The sequence below is a fragment of the Fukomys damarensis genome, unplaced genomic scaffold (genome assembly GCF_012274545.1).
Source record: "Fukomys damarensis isolate Sample0158 unplaced genomic scaffold, DMR_v1.0_HiC HiC_scaffold_34, whole genome shotgun sequence".
Classification (NCBI taxonomy): domain Eukaryota; kingdom Metazoa; phylum Chordata; class Mammalia; order Rodentia; family Bathyergidae; genus Fukomys; species Fukomys damarensis.
In genome coordinates, this window is record NW_022900946.1 from 24,345,421 (window position 1) to 24,360,902 (window position 15,482).

General features: G+C 40.9%; 1 protein-coding gene and 1 pseudogene across 5 annotated transcripts in view; one reads left to right on the plus strand and one right to left on the minus strand.

Moving 5' to 3' along the window:
* Positions 1-11,805: 11,805 nt before the first annotated feature.
* Cltcl1 (clathrin heavy chain like 1) overlaps positions 11,806-15,482 on the plus strand; it is a 96,141-nt gene continuing 92,464 nt past the window's right edge. For all 5 annotated transcript variants that reach the window (XM_019207010.1, XM_019207011.1, XM_019207012.1 and 2 more), the window contains exon 1: positions 11,806-12,088. In XM_019207010.1, coding sequence (XP_019062555.1) covers positions 11,932-12,088 — 157 coding nt within the window. In that variant the 5' untranslated portion in view covers positions 11,806-11,931. The remainder of the gene's footprint in view (positions 12,089-15,482) is intronic.
* On the minus strand, positions 12,097-14,793 carry LOC104859875 (annotated as a pseudogene).

The following is a 15,482-nucleotide window of genomic DNA, read 5'->3' on the forward strand; positions in this document are numbered from 1 at the left end:
AAAAAAAAAAAAAAAAAGTTCTTTATGTTATACAATTCTGTATGGCTCATTGTACCCTAAAAATGTTTTCATACCCATGTAAAACTTTTTAAAGGTATAGTATAAGCTAATACATTTTGCCTGCTAGTGGACTGTGGCTCCTAGTATTGGAAGTACAGTGTATATTGGCCAGTTATTTACCTTATGGCTTTCTTATTTACAAAGCAAGGAGAATAAGCATCTGTCTCAGCCCAGATGTCTGGAGGGTGCATCTTGTGAAAGTGCCTACCACAACAGCATCACGAGTGACCAAATATTAAATGAATTTAAACCAGGCCTCTTAGGAGAAAAAAAAATCATCACCGTGTATCACATGTAAATGTTCTGAATTCCTAAACTTCACAAGAGTCCTAGTACATTTTGAGTCTATTGGGTTGAAAGAGTTACCAAGTCCTAGGAGGATGTTAAGAGTTCTCATCCAGGTATTTGCAGCATAGGGCAAAGTCTGGAACAAACTTTAAAGTAACTCATATACAAAGGAAGAAGAACTCTAGATAGAAAGTACAAGTAGAAATTAAAGGCTTTCTGTTTAACCTCCACTTCTTACCAGAGAAAATCACTATTAAGGAAACCACTATGCCTTTTCAAAAATGATTGAATGAATCCTGCGGTGTAAATATTCTCCTGCCCTTTGTTTTTATAACTTAACACAGTGTAAGATCTTTTCTTAGGGTCACATACAGATCACAGCATATATTTGATGGTGTTTTGTTATATTTTCCATGGGCAGTAGCTGTCGGGACCGTTAGCATCCTTTATAGCTCTTTGCTTGCTCCTGCTCTTCCTGAGTCTTCCTTCCCTGTTTAGTTGAGCCTCCTGCTTTCAGTTTCTTCTACATTTTCTCCTTCTCTTTCTCAAGGCTTCCTGATGCCTCCACGCCAGGGAGATTACCATCACTCTTGATTGGTTGGCTGAAAAAGGATGCCACAAAGCCAGGATAGCAAAGTTCAGTGATAAAATTAGAATCCAAACTGATCTCAACAAGCTAGAATCCAACCTGTTGACATTTAACAGGGATAAATATAAGCTGTATGCATTAGCTTAAAATACAGAAAACTGAAGGGATGTAACTTGAGAGAGGTTCTGTAAGGTGCTTAAAATGTCATTATTTAACTGGCCCTGAATTAAACTACTTGTAGTTTATGTCCCTCTTCAAGCTAGGAAAAGCTATTAGTAAGTTTAGAATATAAAATGTATTCTCTTAAGCTACAGATGAACTAAATTTGACTGTCTAGAACCAGTAATTTCTGTGTTTAACATCCATGTGTTAGGCAGGCTAAGGAAGTGAGAGTGGCAAGGAAACGGTACAGGAGGAAAAGGGACTTGGGCATGTTCAGGGCAGCGTGTTTTAGTATGTCACCATTCGCTGCCAGATCTATTGTAAGACTATTTCTAAACCTTGTGTTCTGTTTTTAAGAACTTGAAGATGTATCTCTATATGAGATCACTAATTGTTTCCCAGAATACACATAAAATGTATCATCTGCCTTAATTTTTAATTTATTTTATTTTGGTTTGTTTTTGTACTTTGGGGGACTGAACCTAGGACCTCATGACTGCTAGGCAGGTGCTCTACCACCAAGCTGAATTCCTAGCCCAGCTTAACTGTTTTTAAGTGTATATATTATTAGATCATTGATGTCAGTATGGATTGTTACACAAGCTATCACCACCATCCAACTCCAGAACTCTTTTTATCTTGCAAAACTGAAACTGTCCCCATTGAACAGTGACTCCATCCCAGCCCCTGGAAGCCTCCATTCTACTTTTTGTCTATAAAATTTGACTACTGTTGTACCCCAGATAAGCGGAATCATACATAATTGTCTTTTTATGAGTGGCTTATTTCATTCAGTATAATGACCTCAAAGTTCATTCAAGATGTAGCATGTGTCAAAATTTCTTTCCTTTTCAGTCTAAACAATACAGTAATCCCGTTATGTGTGTCTACTACATTTCACTTATCTGTTAATCCTGTAAATAGACAATAAAAACTTTTTTAAAGCATTCTAATAACATCACACCTGAAAGATCAGCTTTTCCTCGGTATCATTTAATACCCTCTCACTGTAAATTTCTCTTATCTAAAATGTTTTATACATTTGGTTTATTAGAATTACCATCAAAGAAGGCCCACATGTTGTATGTGGTTGACATTATGTCTTAGAGCTGCTTTTTGAGGAAAATCTTGCTTTTTTGTGGGCGAAAGCGTGGGAATTGAACCCACCGCTGAGCTATATTCCTTTCCAGTTTCCTTGCTCAATCTGTCTTTTTTGGGGGACGTACTAGAGGTTTTATTTTTTTGTAGTACTAGAGGTTGAAGTACTAGTGAGCTACATCCCTTGCACTTTATACATATATATTTTTTGTTGGGGGGTGGTACTGGGGATCGAACTCAGGTCCTTGTGCTTGCAAGGCAGGCGGGGGAACCACTGAGCTAAATATCCAGCCCTTTATATTTTATTTCAATATATATAGGATTTCGCTAAATTGTCCAGACAGTCTCAGACTTGCAGCCTTCTTGCCTCAGCTTCCTGAGTTGCTGGGATTGCAGGCATGCACTAATGTGCTCAGATTCTTTTTTGGCATTTAATGTAGTATTTTGAGTTTATGTACATTTATCTTTTTTATTTCCTAGGCCTTTGAAACCTGCTAAGAGCCAGGCGTGGTGGTGCACGCCTGTCAGCCCAGCACTTGGGAAGCTGAGGCAGGATTGCCATGAGTTTGCCATGAGTTAGAGGGCAACCTGGGTTACATAGTGAGTTTGAGGCTAACCTGAACTACACAGCAAGATCTTGTCTCAAAAAAAAAAAGCAAACAAAGAGATAAAAAAAAAACCCGAAGCCTATTAAGAGTCTTGTTAGCCAAGTATGTTGACAATCTCAAAACAGATCTTTTAGTGGTTAATAAAACTATCACGGTGTGTGACTTTGACTAGAGTAATTATTCCGAATATTGACTAGCAGATGATTAAGTTAAGAGAGCTGGGACTCAACATCAGACAGACAGCGATACATATGACACATATAACCAGCACCCTTGGGGTCAGGTTCAGCTGTATACCTGGTTGTATACAAGTTCATTTCTTCCCTCTCCACCTCATTCCAAGAATCTTTTGTATGTTGTTTAAATTTTTATATTTGATGTTTTGATGGATTCAAAATGATGACACCCTGACTGTGAATCTGAAAAGATACAGGAGTTAAAGTATATCTGGATAATTAATACAAAGCCATTAAGAATGCCATATATATATGAAGAGACTTGAGGTGCGAGTTTACCCATGGAAGTTACTTCCAGCTACCTCAGCTGAGCTAAGCCAGATTCTTGCAGAAGTGAACACTTACTCTACTTCATTTTCTTGGTTTCAATAAAATGAGATTGATTTGGTATTGTTTCTTAGCCTGTTTTTACTGCAAATTTTCATAATTTTTTTACTTTTCTTTTTCTTTTTGGTACCAGGGATCGAACTGGGGACCTTGTGCTTTGCGAGGCAGGCGGTTTTCATAATTTTTTTCCAGAGGTCTCACAGATCATCTGATGGATAAGGCCATAGAATTTTGAGATGATTTTTTAATAGAGTTTTATCTTATAGAACCCCACTGTCCTGGTTGTGAAAATTGACATAGGCTGTTCATTATCATTCCATTGTCCAGAATTTTTAATGAGTTACAGACAGAGTAAGCAGCACTAACCTGATGTATATCCTGCAGGGATTTATGATCTTTGATGTTGTTTTTGAAACCAACAGGGGCCTAAGCTAGGAGAGGATGATGGAATGTGAACACAGCTTATAAGTGAGAAAGGTGGTAAGCCTGAGAGGTTTTCTTGTGATCCTGTAGGGTTTTCTGAGTTATGTTTGTCTTCCTGAGCTGGTCTCTATGGCTACGCTCTAGGTTCACTGGGCTATCCTTACTCTTCACTGTCTTGGTGATTTTATCCAGCCTCACGGTTTCACCTACTTACACAAAGACATATGAGTACCACCTGCACGTAGATGATCCCTGTATTTTTCTTTTGGGGCTTGAAATTTTCTTTAGACTCAACAGAAATTGTAGCAATATAAAAATACCTCCCAGATTCTGAAAGTGCCAAGTGCTGAGGACAAAACCTGCCAGATGTTGAAAAACAGTGTAAACCTCAATAAATAAAGCAGTGTGGTACTGATATGTAGGTACAGATGAAAGAAACGGACTAGAAGAGTGAAAATAGGAACACAGCTAGATATAGAAACATTTGTGAATAGTGTATAAAGTGAGGCTAGTGTTTTGAGTAATTGACGAAAAGATGTTTTTTTTAACAGATGGTGTCAAGAAAACTAGATAACCATTCAGAAAAAGATAGAAGCTAGAACTTTATTTTGCAGTAATTACCTGTGATAGCCAACCTGGCTGACTCCATTTGTATAATGTCAATGATTCTGGGTGGTGGTCATGGCCCTCCCACCCCGTATTCCCCTTCCCCCTTGGAAGTCCCCTCAGTTAATACACAACAGACCAACCACTGCATCCTGTGTGAGTCCACAACTGTGTTATCTTTAGTACCTTATAAACAAATAACTCTGGCACCTGTATAAAACTGCCCCTGGCTGGGCATGGTGGGGCACACCTGTAATCACAGCACTCGGGAGACTGAGGCAGGAGGATTGCTATGAGTTCGAGATCAGCCTGGGCTACATAGTTCCAGGGCAGTATGAACTACATAGTGAGACCCTGTCTCAAAAAAAAAAAAAAAAAAAAAAAAAAAAAAAAAAAGCGGTGCAGGGGCGGGTGGGGATTTAGCTCAGTGGTTTCTTCACTCCCTGACTTGCAAGCTCAAGGGCCCAAGATTGAGTTCAATCCCAGGTACAAAAAACAAACAAAAAAAACAAAAACCTGCTGCTGACCCCCACTGACAACAAAGTTCTGCTTTTGTAAAGTTCTGCTTGCGTTCTGTCACTCCCTGAGCCCTGTCCAAATGAAAGCCTTTAAAAAGACCCTACTGGGCTGGGGGTTTAGCTCAGTGGTGCCACTGCCTGCCTCGAAAGTGCACAGTCCCAAGTTTGATCCCTAGTACAAAAATAAATAAAATAAAATAAAATAAAATAAAATAAAAGGACCCTACAAATTGCCTTTCCTTGGCTAGAGATTTAGCTCAGTGGTTCAGGTGCCTGCCTTGCAAGTAAAAAGGCCCAAGTTCGATCCCCTGCACCAAAACAAAAACAAAAAAACAAATTGCCTTTCCTTTGTCAAGAGGTTTTGGAGGCCTATGCCTTCTCTAAACTACTGCCCAAGATAATAAAGATTCCATTTATTTCAGACTGTGGCGTATCTCTATAATTCCAACTCATCTGACCCACTGGATCAAAAACTCAAAACATAGAGAAGTGTAAAATATTTTTTAAAAATGTGGGAAAGATCTAAGTATGACCCTAAATTCAGAATACATCCCCTTGCGCATGCGCGTGTACACACACAGATGGAGAATTTAAAAACTAGACCACACAAAAATCTGTGCAAATAAAACAAAAGGGTTTGCTGTTCACTTAAAAGATCTAAATTTGTTGGTATATAGTATTCCTTCCAAGCAATAGAAGACTTTAACATTCAAGCAGAAAAATGGAAAATGTGGAGATAATTTATAGAAAAAGACACTTGTGGAACATATGAAAAGATATTCAGACTTTTAAATCCTTTGTATTTTGTATTGAGGATTGAACTGAGGGCCTTGTGCTTGCAAGGCAGGAGCGGCACCACTGAGCTAAATCCTGGGCCAGACTTGTGATAAATACATATTAGAAATATTTATTTATAGCTGGGCGTAGAGGTGCATGCCTGTAATCCCAGCACTTGGGAGGCTGAGGGAGGAGGATCACTGTGAGTTCGAGACCAGCCTGGGCTACACAGTGAATTCCATGTCAGTCTCACTACATAGTGAGACCCTGTCTCAAAAAAAAAAGAAAAAAGAAAGAAATATTTATTTATGACTGGTAGAGATGTAGGAAATACATAACACCCATTTGGTGTTATGTTGTAAAATCTTTCCTATTTCTCATGAAACTTTTTTCTTTTTGTACCAGGATCAAACTTAGGTCCTTGCGCTTGTGAGGCAGGCAGTGGCACCACTAAGCTAAATCCCTAGCCTATCTCATGCAGTTCTACTTCTAGAAATTTTTTCTACAGATATTCTAGAACATGTGCCAATTTCAGTGTGTGTGCATAAGGTGATACATTGCAGTGTTTACAGGCTGGCCCTGAACTACGTAGCTCAGGTTGGCCTCGAACTCACTGTGATCCTCCTTCCTCAGCCTCCTGAGGGCTGGGACTACAAGTGTGTGCCACAATGCCCGGCTACAGAATAAGTCAACTATTACACACTAAGCACTGATACAGTGAGATATTGAGTGAAAAAAATAAGATATAGGGGCTGGGGATTTAGCTCACTGGTGCCACCGCCTGCCTTGCAAGCACAAAGTCCCAAGTTCCATCTCTGGTACCAAAAAAGAAAAAGAAAAAGAAAAAGAAATTGTTGATTCTAAAAAAAAAAAGCAAGGTGTAGAGTACTATATTTAGTTGACTGTTAGTAGGGAAGCCTACATAATATTAGATAAATCCAAAATAGATTCAGATAAAAAATTATTTTTTACTTTGTGGGCCCATGGGGATGCTGCAGTGTCCTGCCTACATCTTAATTTTTATTTTTAGACCATTTGTGTAGTGGACCTTTTCCTGTAACATCAAATAAATTGGACTTGCTGTTTTTGTTAGTTGCAAAGTATTGTAGTTATTGGTAAACCTGCAGACTGTTCTTGCCATAATCCATCATCTGCTAGACAATGAGATGTCGGTTTACTCATGCTAATATTTATTTTCGGGATATATTAACATGTTAAATTGCTGGGTACTCATATAAAATTTATACGGTTGTTGCTTGTGAAATATTTATCCTCTTCAACTCTCTGAATTTACATTCTTCCACACTCTTGCCAGCATTAGACATTATCAATTTTTATTTGTTTTTTGTTTTTTTTCCTATTTGATGAGAGGAAAATGACATCTTATTTTGTGAGGCATTTCATTAGTGAGAGTGTCTTGTGTAGTTTGTTTCTTTTCTTCTTTGTGGTACTGGGGATTCAGTCCAGGGTCTTTGTACTGGGCTACATGTCTAGCCCTTTTTGAACATTTAATTTTGAGACAAGGTCTTGCTAAATTGCACAGGCTGGGTTCAAGCTTGCGTCCCTCCTGCGTCAGCCCCTAGGAGTGCTGGGATTGTAGGTGGGCCACCGCTCCGCGCTTCTGTTGTCTTTCTTCGTCTGTAGTGTTTCCTGTATCACGAAGCTGAGGTAAATGGCAATGTGGTAAAGACTTGACAAAGTTGGAATCTTGAGTGTTCGGGTGTTCTCTGTTTTTACTACATGCTTATGATATTTCATAATAAAAAAGAAGACCCTGCTAGCTGGACATGATGGCATACACCGGTAGCCCAGCTACTCTGTTCTGGGAATTCTAAGGTCAAGGTGCTGGCGTTTGGTGAGGGTCTTCTTGCTGTGTCATCCCGGATTGGAAAGCAGAAAAAGGAGAGTGCTTTTTTCACATGCAGGAGGCCCTGGCTTCTATCCCTAGCACTGAAAACAAAAAAACAAAAATCCTTGTGTTTAAAAAAAAAAAAAAAAAAAAAAAGTCCTGTGGTTGAATGAATTGTCTTTGATGTGTATACTTGATTTTATTTTTTTAGTACCAGGACCGAACTCTGGACTTGGTGCTTATGAGACAGGCGGCAGAACCAGTGAGCTAAATCCCCGGCCCTATACTTGATTTTATATCAGCTGAGATGCCATTGAGCTACATCCCTGGCTCTATGATTCATTTTTTAAAAAACCTTCCTTTGACACACGATGGGGCATTAATTCATATATCTCACTGTCCAGCAGTTATGAACTATCACCAGTCTCTAGGACTTTTTTATCCCAGTCAGAAACTCTGAACACATAAAACAAGAATTCATGTGAACATGTACTAGTTTAAAAAAAAACAAAAAAAGAATTGCCATGCCAGGCGTGGTGGTGTGTACCTGTAATCCCAGCAGTCAGGAGGATCACCGTGTGTTTCTAGACCAGCCTGGGCTACATGGTGAGTTCCAGGTCAGTTTCAACTACATAGTGAGATCTTGTCTCAAAAAACCAAAACAAATAAACAAAAAGAATTATTCACCCTTCCCTTAATCAAAAGTTTTAACTTTTTTGGGGCACTGGGGATCAAACTCAGGACCTTACGCTTGCAAAGCAGGCGGCGGAACCACTGAGTTAAATCCCCAGCCTAAAAGTTTTAACTTTTTTCTTTGTTTGTTTTTGAGTCAGGATTTCACTACTAGTTTAAGATGGTCTTGAAGTCACTGTAACCCAGGCAGGCCTTGAATTTCTGATCCTCCTCCTGCCTCAGCCTCCCAAGTGCTGGGATTATAACCGTGCACCACCACACCTGGCCTTAACTTTTTCATTAGTAAGTAGCTGACTTCACTGGAAAGAATGTTTTTGTGTATGTCTTCACACAAATTACAGGAGAATAATAAGAGAAATGTATGTATGTTCAAACAATACAAATGTGAAAAGTGAAGAGATTCCCATGCCCTAGAGCTAACCAATGTTGAGATTGGTATGTAGTCTTTTAAATTTTGAGGACTATCTTCTTCAGAGAAGCAAATGTAAGATGACAACTTCAGTACAACCGAAAAGTTTCCAAAGCACCAGGGGAGGTCATGTTCTTTCCCTGAAACTTTCTTTTCATTAAGATCAATATGTGATGTTTTTTACTTTATACCTCTTGATCTTGGGTACAGTCAATGTAAATTCAAGATGGAGCGCAGTATATTTGGGTGGGTATTGTTTTTTTGGGGGTTTTTTTTTTTTTGGTACTGGGGATCGAACTTGGGTCCATGCGCTTGCAAGGCAGGCGGCGGAACCGCTGAGCTAAATCCCCGGCCCATTGGGTGGGTATTCTTTAGAAATACTGCAATTTCTTTTTTACTTCATTTCAGCCCAAACATTATTTTTCTGGAATAGTTCTGTTCTGTGTCAGAGGGTAATTTACTTCATTGTACCTAATACTCTAGGCTCAAAATTGTCTCTGTCATGTCCCTGATACGATTCCTTATGTGGAGAGAGCCTAGTTTGCTCCTCCCTGTGTAGGGACACTGATGGATGTGTAACCCTGTGCTGTTGTGATTTACAGAAAGATATATACATACCTATGTACTTAGTGTCCATCCCAGTTTCTAAAACCCTCGAGTCTGCGAAGGGGCTGTCTTCGTATACCAGTGAGGTCACTCATGGATAGGTGCTCCTAGATAGCCCCAGGGTAGGTGCTTGTTGCCAGGGGAATGGCCAGTGGTGTCCTCGGTCGAATTTACATAATGAAGTCTCCATGAAAACCTAGATGGGGGCTGGCGATTTAGCTCAGTGGTTCCCGCACCTGCTTTGAAGCGCAAGGACCTGAGTGCCGTCCCCAGAACCAAAGATACAGATGGACTGGGTTTGGAAACTTACAGATAGCTGCACACATACAGAAGTAGCTGAAGGATGGTGCTGTTGGAGAGGATTTGAGAACTCTGCCTCCCTGCCCACGTGCTTTGCCCTGTCCATGTCTGCCATCAGGCTGTTCGTCTTTATGTTCTGCAGTGGCCTTTGTATTAAATGGATGATGTAAGTAAATGAATTCTGTTAGTTGCTTATGCAAATTAAGCAAATTGGGGAGGGGTCGCGTGAACCTTGGTTTATAGCCTGTAGTTCAGAAGCATAGGTCACAACCTGGGGCTTATGATTGGCATCTGAAGTGGAGTTCCTCTGTGGGACCAAGCATCGCACCTGTGCGGTCTGATGCTGGCTCCAGGGAAATAGTGCCAGACTTGAGTTGTGTTGCCGGACACCCAGATGGTGGGCACCGGAGAATGGCTTGGTGTTGGGGAGAAACCCCACATTTGGTGTCAAAAATATGTTGTATGACATATAACAGTAGGAGAACACGGGGGCGTTCTCTGTCCCTAATATCCCTGTGAGCTGTGGATGGAGCTCAGTGGCAAAGTGCTTACCTAGCTTTCAAGAGGCCCTGGGTTGCATCCCTAGTACTGAGGAGAGGTTATAAAAAGCCCCTGTGAGCAGTGCCCATTATTACATTTTCTTTGCGGTAGCCCTAGGTTAGAATGTAGAGTATTTTTCTTTTTTCTTTTAAGTAATGGCAGTACCAGTGTGTTGGCTCTTTATCTGCCTGCCTGCCTTCCAGCTTTCCTTGTACTGAGGATCAAACGCAGGGCCACCTTGTGGTAGGAATATACTCTACTACTGAGTTATATCCCCAGGCCAAGTGGGTTCTGTTTTTTTTCAAATTAATTTGTAATTGTGAAGTGATGTTTGGTTTTTACTATTATATATGTCTTCGGTGGGCTCCCTTGAGAATATAATCATCATTAACTCCTGTTTTCTGTGCAAGAATGAAATATGTATTTTTTATTTATTTTTTGGGGGGGTTTGAGACAGGGTCTCACTATGTATTTGAGATGACCTGGAACTCACTACCAGGCTGGTCTCAACTCACAGCGATCCTCCTGCCTCAGCCTCCCAAGTGCTAGGATTACAGGCATGTACCACCATGCCCAGCTAAATATGTATTTTTTAAAAAAACTCAATATTGTGTGTCAAAACATGAGCTTTGTTATACCTGTGCCCATCATTAATCAGCTTTATGACTTTGGAACAATCTCTTTAACTCAAAGCCTTGTTTTTTCACAAGCATAGATTGTATGTAGTGTCCTTGCCCCATGGGTTAATGGGAAGATTAGATGAGCTGATGTTTTGTCTGTAGCCTGCTCTGTTCAGCAGCTGGAATACCCAATATGTGCCAGACTATGTTACGTAAGTCAGTCGGAGCAGATGTGGTCTCTGCTCTTGAGTTCATGTCAAAGGAAAAAGTGGTAGAATAAAGGATTAGGTGTATGGGCAGTTTCATTTACACTCCTAGAGTGATTAGTTATTCTTAAGTTTATGTATGTATGTATGTATGTATGTATTTTTTGGTACTGGGGATTGGACTCAGGACCTTGCACTTTCAAGACAGGTGTGGCATCACTGAGCCCAGCCCCTAGTTTTTCTTAAATTTAATTTTTTTTTTTTTTTTTTTTTTTTTTTTTTTTTTTTTAGTACTGGAGACTGAACCCAGGACCTCACTGAACTACATCTCCTGACCTTTTTATATTTTATTTTGAGACAGTGTCTTGCTAAGTCGCTAAGGTGCCCAGGCTTGGCTGGAATTTGGAATCCTCCTCCTTTAGTATTCTGGAGTGTGGGAGTCCTGCTCCCACTAATCGAACAGTTCCTGAAGGAGAGAGTGAGGATTAAAAAGAAAAGAAAAGAAAAGATTCTTAGAAAGCAGAAGCAACTTCATTCTTCCATCACTGCAGGAGAGAGCCCAGAGGCAAACTGGTTTCTTATAAATCATACAATTATGTAACCATCATCTTACAGGCGTGGAAATTATTTACCAAATCACGTAAGTGAACAGGAAAAAAGCAAGGTTCCCACAGAAGCTATGCTGGGTTTCAAAGCATTCCAGAAAGATAAAGAAGTATTTATTTTTCACACAAGGTACAGCTGCTAGGCCTTGAACCAAATGTTCTCTTATTATCAAAGTTAACTCCTTCTTTCCTGCACACTGGAGTGCTGGAATTACAGGCATGTACCACCGCAACCAGCTTCTAAATTCTCACTGTACTTTTCTTCCTCCTCCTTTTAAACTTGCTAGCTACTGCCCTAGATAGAACTCATCTCTTTCAGAGGAAAGCTTTGCTTTAATCAAATGCTTCCTTTCTGTTTAGCTCCAAAACCTTGGAATCAGCCTATCAAACATTGGATTCAGCACTCTCACCATGGAATCTGACAAGTTCATTTGTGTTCGAGAGAAAGTCGGAGAGCAGTCGCAGGTGGTAATTATTGATATAAACAACCCAGTGGCACTTTTCAGATGTTCTGTCTCTGCAGAGAGTGCCATCGTAAATCCGGCCTTTAAGGTGATAGCTCTAAAAGGTAAGCCTGGGGGATCTTAGAATGTTATCTTTATATATATCATGTATATAGTATATATGTGTGCTTTTATTTCTAAAATGTGGCTTAATCACACCCACACTATGCTAAACTGGTTTTAGAATTGATCCTGCAACCGAGGAATGAAAGGATGCACAATCAGGACTCCCAATCCTGAGCACCAAATATCAGTCCTCTGGCAACTCATAATCTACAGTTTTTCTTCAACCGCTTTTTGTGATTTCCAGTGGGTCGTGCTGTGACGCTCTGTATGACAGACAGGTCCGACCTTGAAGAAAAGTGACAACCCACACCCTCTGCTTTTATGGGCTGAATGATTTGGCCTGGCTTGGTGACTACCTTTGGAAGGCCCTCTGGGGTTACTGGAAGACCCTGTAGGTCTGGACGGTTCTTTCTCATTGCTGGTGGTGAGTCAGTGGATACGGAAACACCTGTGCCTGATGAGCTGCTGCAGAGATGTCGCTCTTCTCAGTAATAATCACATTTGGCAAAGTCTTATCTTTCCTTGGAGAACCTTCAGGGGCTTTAATGAGGCACCAGTTTCTCATCTTGGCACCGGGCCTCTGGCCTACACCACCCCACTTGCCCCAGCCAGGCAGTATCAGTTGCATATCTTTTGGCTTATTTGCCTCCACAGTTTCCCTCTCCTCCTCCAAAAAATCTCTGATGATGTTGCCTCCAGCAGAAGCTTCCTTCTCATCTGCTTTAGGTTTCTTTCCTCTTCTCTACCAGTTCCGCTTTTGCTGTGGGAATGGCCAAAGACTTAATGGAAGGAGATTTTCTCCTTAATGGAGAATTAATGGAAGGATGCCCTAGGGGCATCAGTCTGGTTATTTTTCTTTCCATTTACTCCCATTTTAACAAGGTCTGAGAAATGTAGTTAGGAAGTTCTGGAGATCAGCCATTTGCTTCTTTTTCTGCCCCCCTAGGGGCATCAGTCTGGTTATTTTTCTTTCCATTTACTCCCATTTTAACAAGGTCTGAGAAGCTCCTTTTGAAAATGCCCTAAGGCCAGGCCTGGTGGCACATGCCTATAATCCCAGCGCTCGAGGCTGAGTCAGGAGGATCACTGTGAGTTCGAGACCAGCCTGGGCTCCTTAGTGAGTTCCAGGTCAGTCTCAACTACATAGTGAGACCCTGTCTCAAAAAACCAAAACAAAAAAAATCCCTTCTTTGCCTAGATCTAGTTCTTTCAGAATTCATACTCTCTCTGGTCTCCGGAGCAGCAGAAATTCCTCTTGTTCTGGTGCACATTCTTCTCTCTGGACCTGGAGAACAGTCCTTGCCTGACCCAGTGTTTGCTTCCTGGAGTAATGGCTTTCCTTGTTGAATTTCTGATTCAGTGTCCTCAATTTGCATAATATGTCCTGGCTGTTACAATCTTGTTTCTTGGTTGCCCACTGGCTCTGTATCATGGTTGAGCTCAAATATTTTTCTAAGGGATGGTCTTTCCACAGATTCTTCCAACAAAATTTCTTCCTCTGCTGCAGATCTTTCGTCTTCTTCACTTTTAGAAAACTTCTACACAACAGGTTCAGGTAGTTGTTCAGAGTCTGCCTGGATTTCACCTTCTTGTGCATTACTGTTCCTGAGCATCCAAGGATTTGTTCCATCTGCCCGCATCTGTACTTCATTCACTACATCAGGGACAAGAGGGTCTTCCTCTTTGGCATCCCTCTTCTCATCCTCACTCCCTGAGATGACCTTGAGTTTCTCTGTCAGTTCTTGGTTCTTAGACAGTTGTTCTTGCACAGTTTGGAAAGCCTCCAGGTCATATCTGGCCATATTTGTCTTTGAATTGGCCCATTTCCCACTGTTCTGGTGCTTAAGGGTCATTCAGTCCATCATTCTAGTCTTTTCAGTTTTTTCAGTTCATCCAGTGCAGCAGTAGAATTCACTTTCAACAGCTAATCAAAGTCTTTTTGGACTTTCTTGGCCTTTTCTTTCTTTACAAATCTGTGAAACCTTTTACTTTTGATTCTCTTCTCTTTTTGTGCCCTGGCTTTATAGTAGGACTGCAAAGCCCAGGCCCTCTGAAGCTCTGCTCAGTGCATCTTAGCCTTTTCCAAGGCTCATAGCTTTGAGAGAGGCCTTTTCCATGGGAGCCAATGAAGGGTCTGTCACTGGTTGCTTGTTTTTATGAGGGAGGTAGAAACTTCTTACTGCAGAGGGGTTCTTGCCCTACAGCCACTGAAGATAAGTTCAGTGTGAACAAAGGCTGACTGCTCCTCCTCCAGCTGCTCTTGAGAACAGTAGGATCCCATTTGGAGAGGATTTGTGATGCTTTATTGAATGCTACTTCTCTGTGGATCTATTCAACTTTTGTTAAGGGGTAATTCCTCAGTTTTCTTGGATTTCACTCTGTTCAGTTGTTTTTTTCATAGCAGCCAATGAAGATGAAATTCTCACAAGTTCAAAAAGATCTGAAAGGACCAGCTTTTCTCCTGATCGTTCAAGACTCATAATGAATCCTGATACCTTCAGACTAGCTTCAGATCTCTCAGCCAGTTTCCAGCTCTTCTTTTCATCAAGAGAACAGATGGGTTCCAGCGCTTTTGATGCTTCCTCTCTCCATCACTGTCCTCCTCATCCTTGGTAGCACCTAAAGGGTAGTTGTTTGGTAAATCCACAAGTTCTTCCTGCTGGTTTAAAGCCGGGAGGCCCACCATAGCCTGGATTGCATTCATTTTGATGGCCTGCATCAACCATATGGGTCAAGAGTGGTGGAAGCCAACAGCTTTTTTATTTTTTGAGAAACCAGATTTTTATTTCATGGATTTTTCTCTTATTTTTCTTTTTTCAGTCTCACCAATTTTCACTTTTGAACTTGTATTAGTCCATTTTCTATTCCTTGACTTACACTTCGCTCCCTCGGGAAGCTGGTGTTGAACTGATGATCTGGCCGTCGACCAAACCCACCTTCCTGGGTACCAAGAAGTCCAGGTGGGGTGTCAGTGGCGGCATCTCTTCTGAGCTGCAGCACACAGTATGCGTTCAGTCACCAGCCTGGGGTGGCTGCTTCACCACAGGCCACAACTCCTGTCACACAAGCATGGCTCATGTAGGGCCCCTGCCACGCACTGAAAGAATGTTACCTTACTGTAGTTGCTTTGTTACCTTAAATATTAGGTAAATGTCAGTAAACCTGCAGACAAGTGTCATCAGTAGTACGCAACTTGATACCAAAAGTTTTAGTAAAAAGTTGCATGTGGTGCTAATAAAAGAACTGTTAGTGAGATTGTAAAATAGTATAGTCAGTATAGACACTGGAAATCAGTATAGAGGTTCCTCAAAAAACTAAAAATAGAATTATCATATGACCAACCTGTACCACTCCTGGGTATACAACCAAAGGGATCAAAACGTACTATACAGA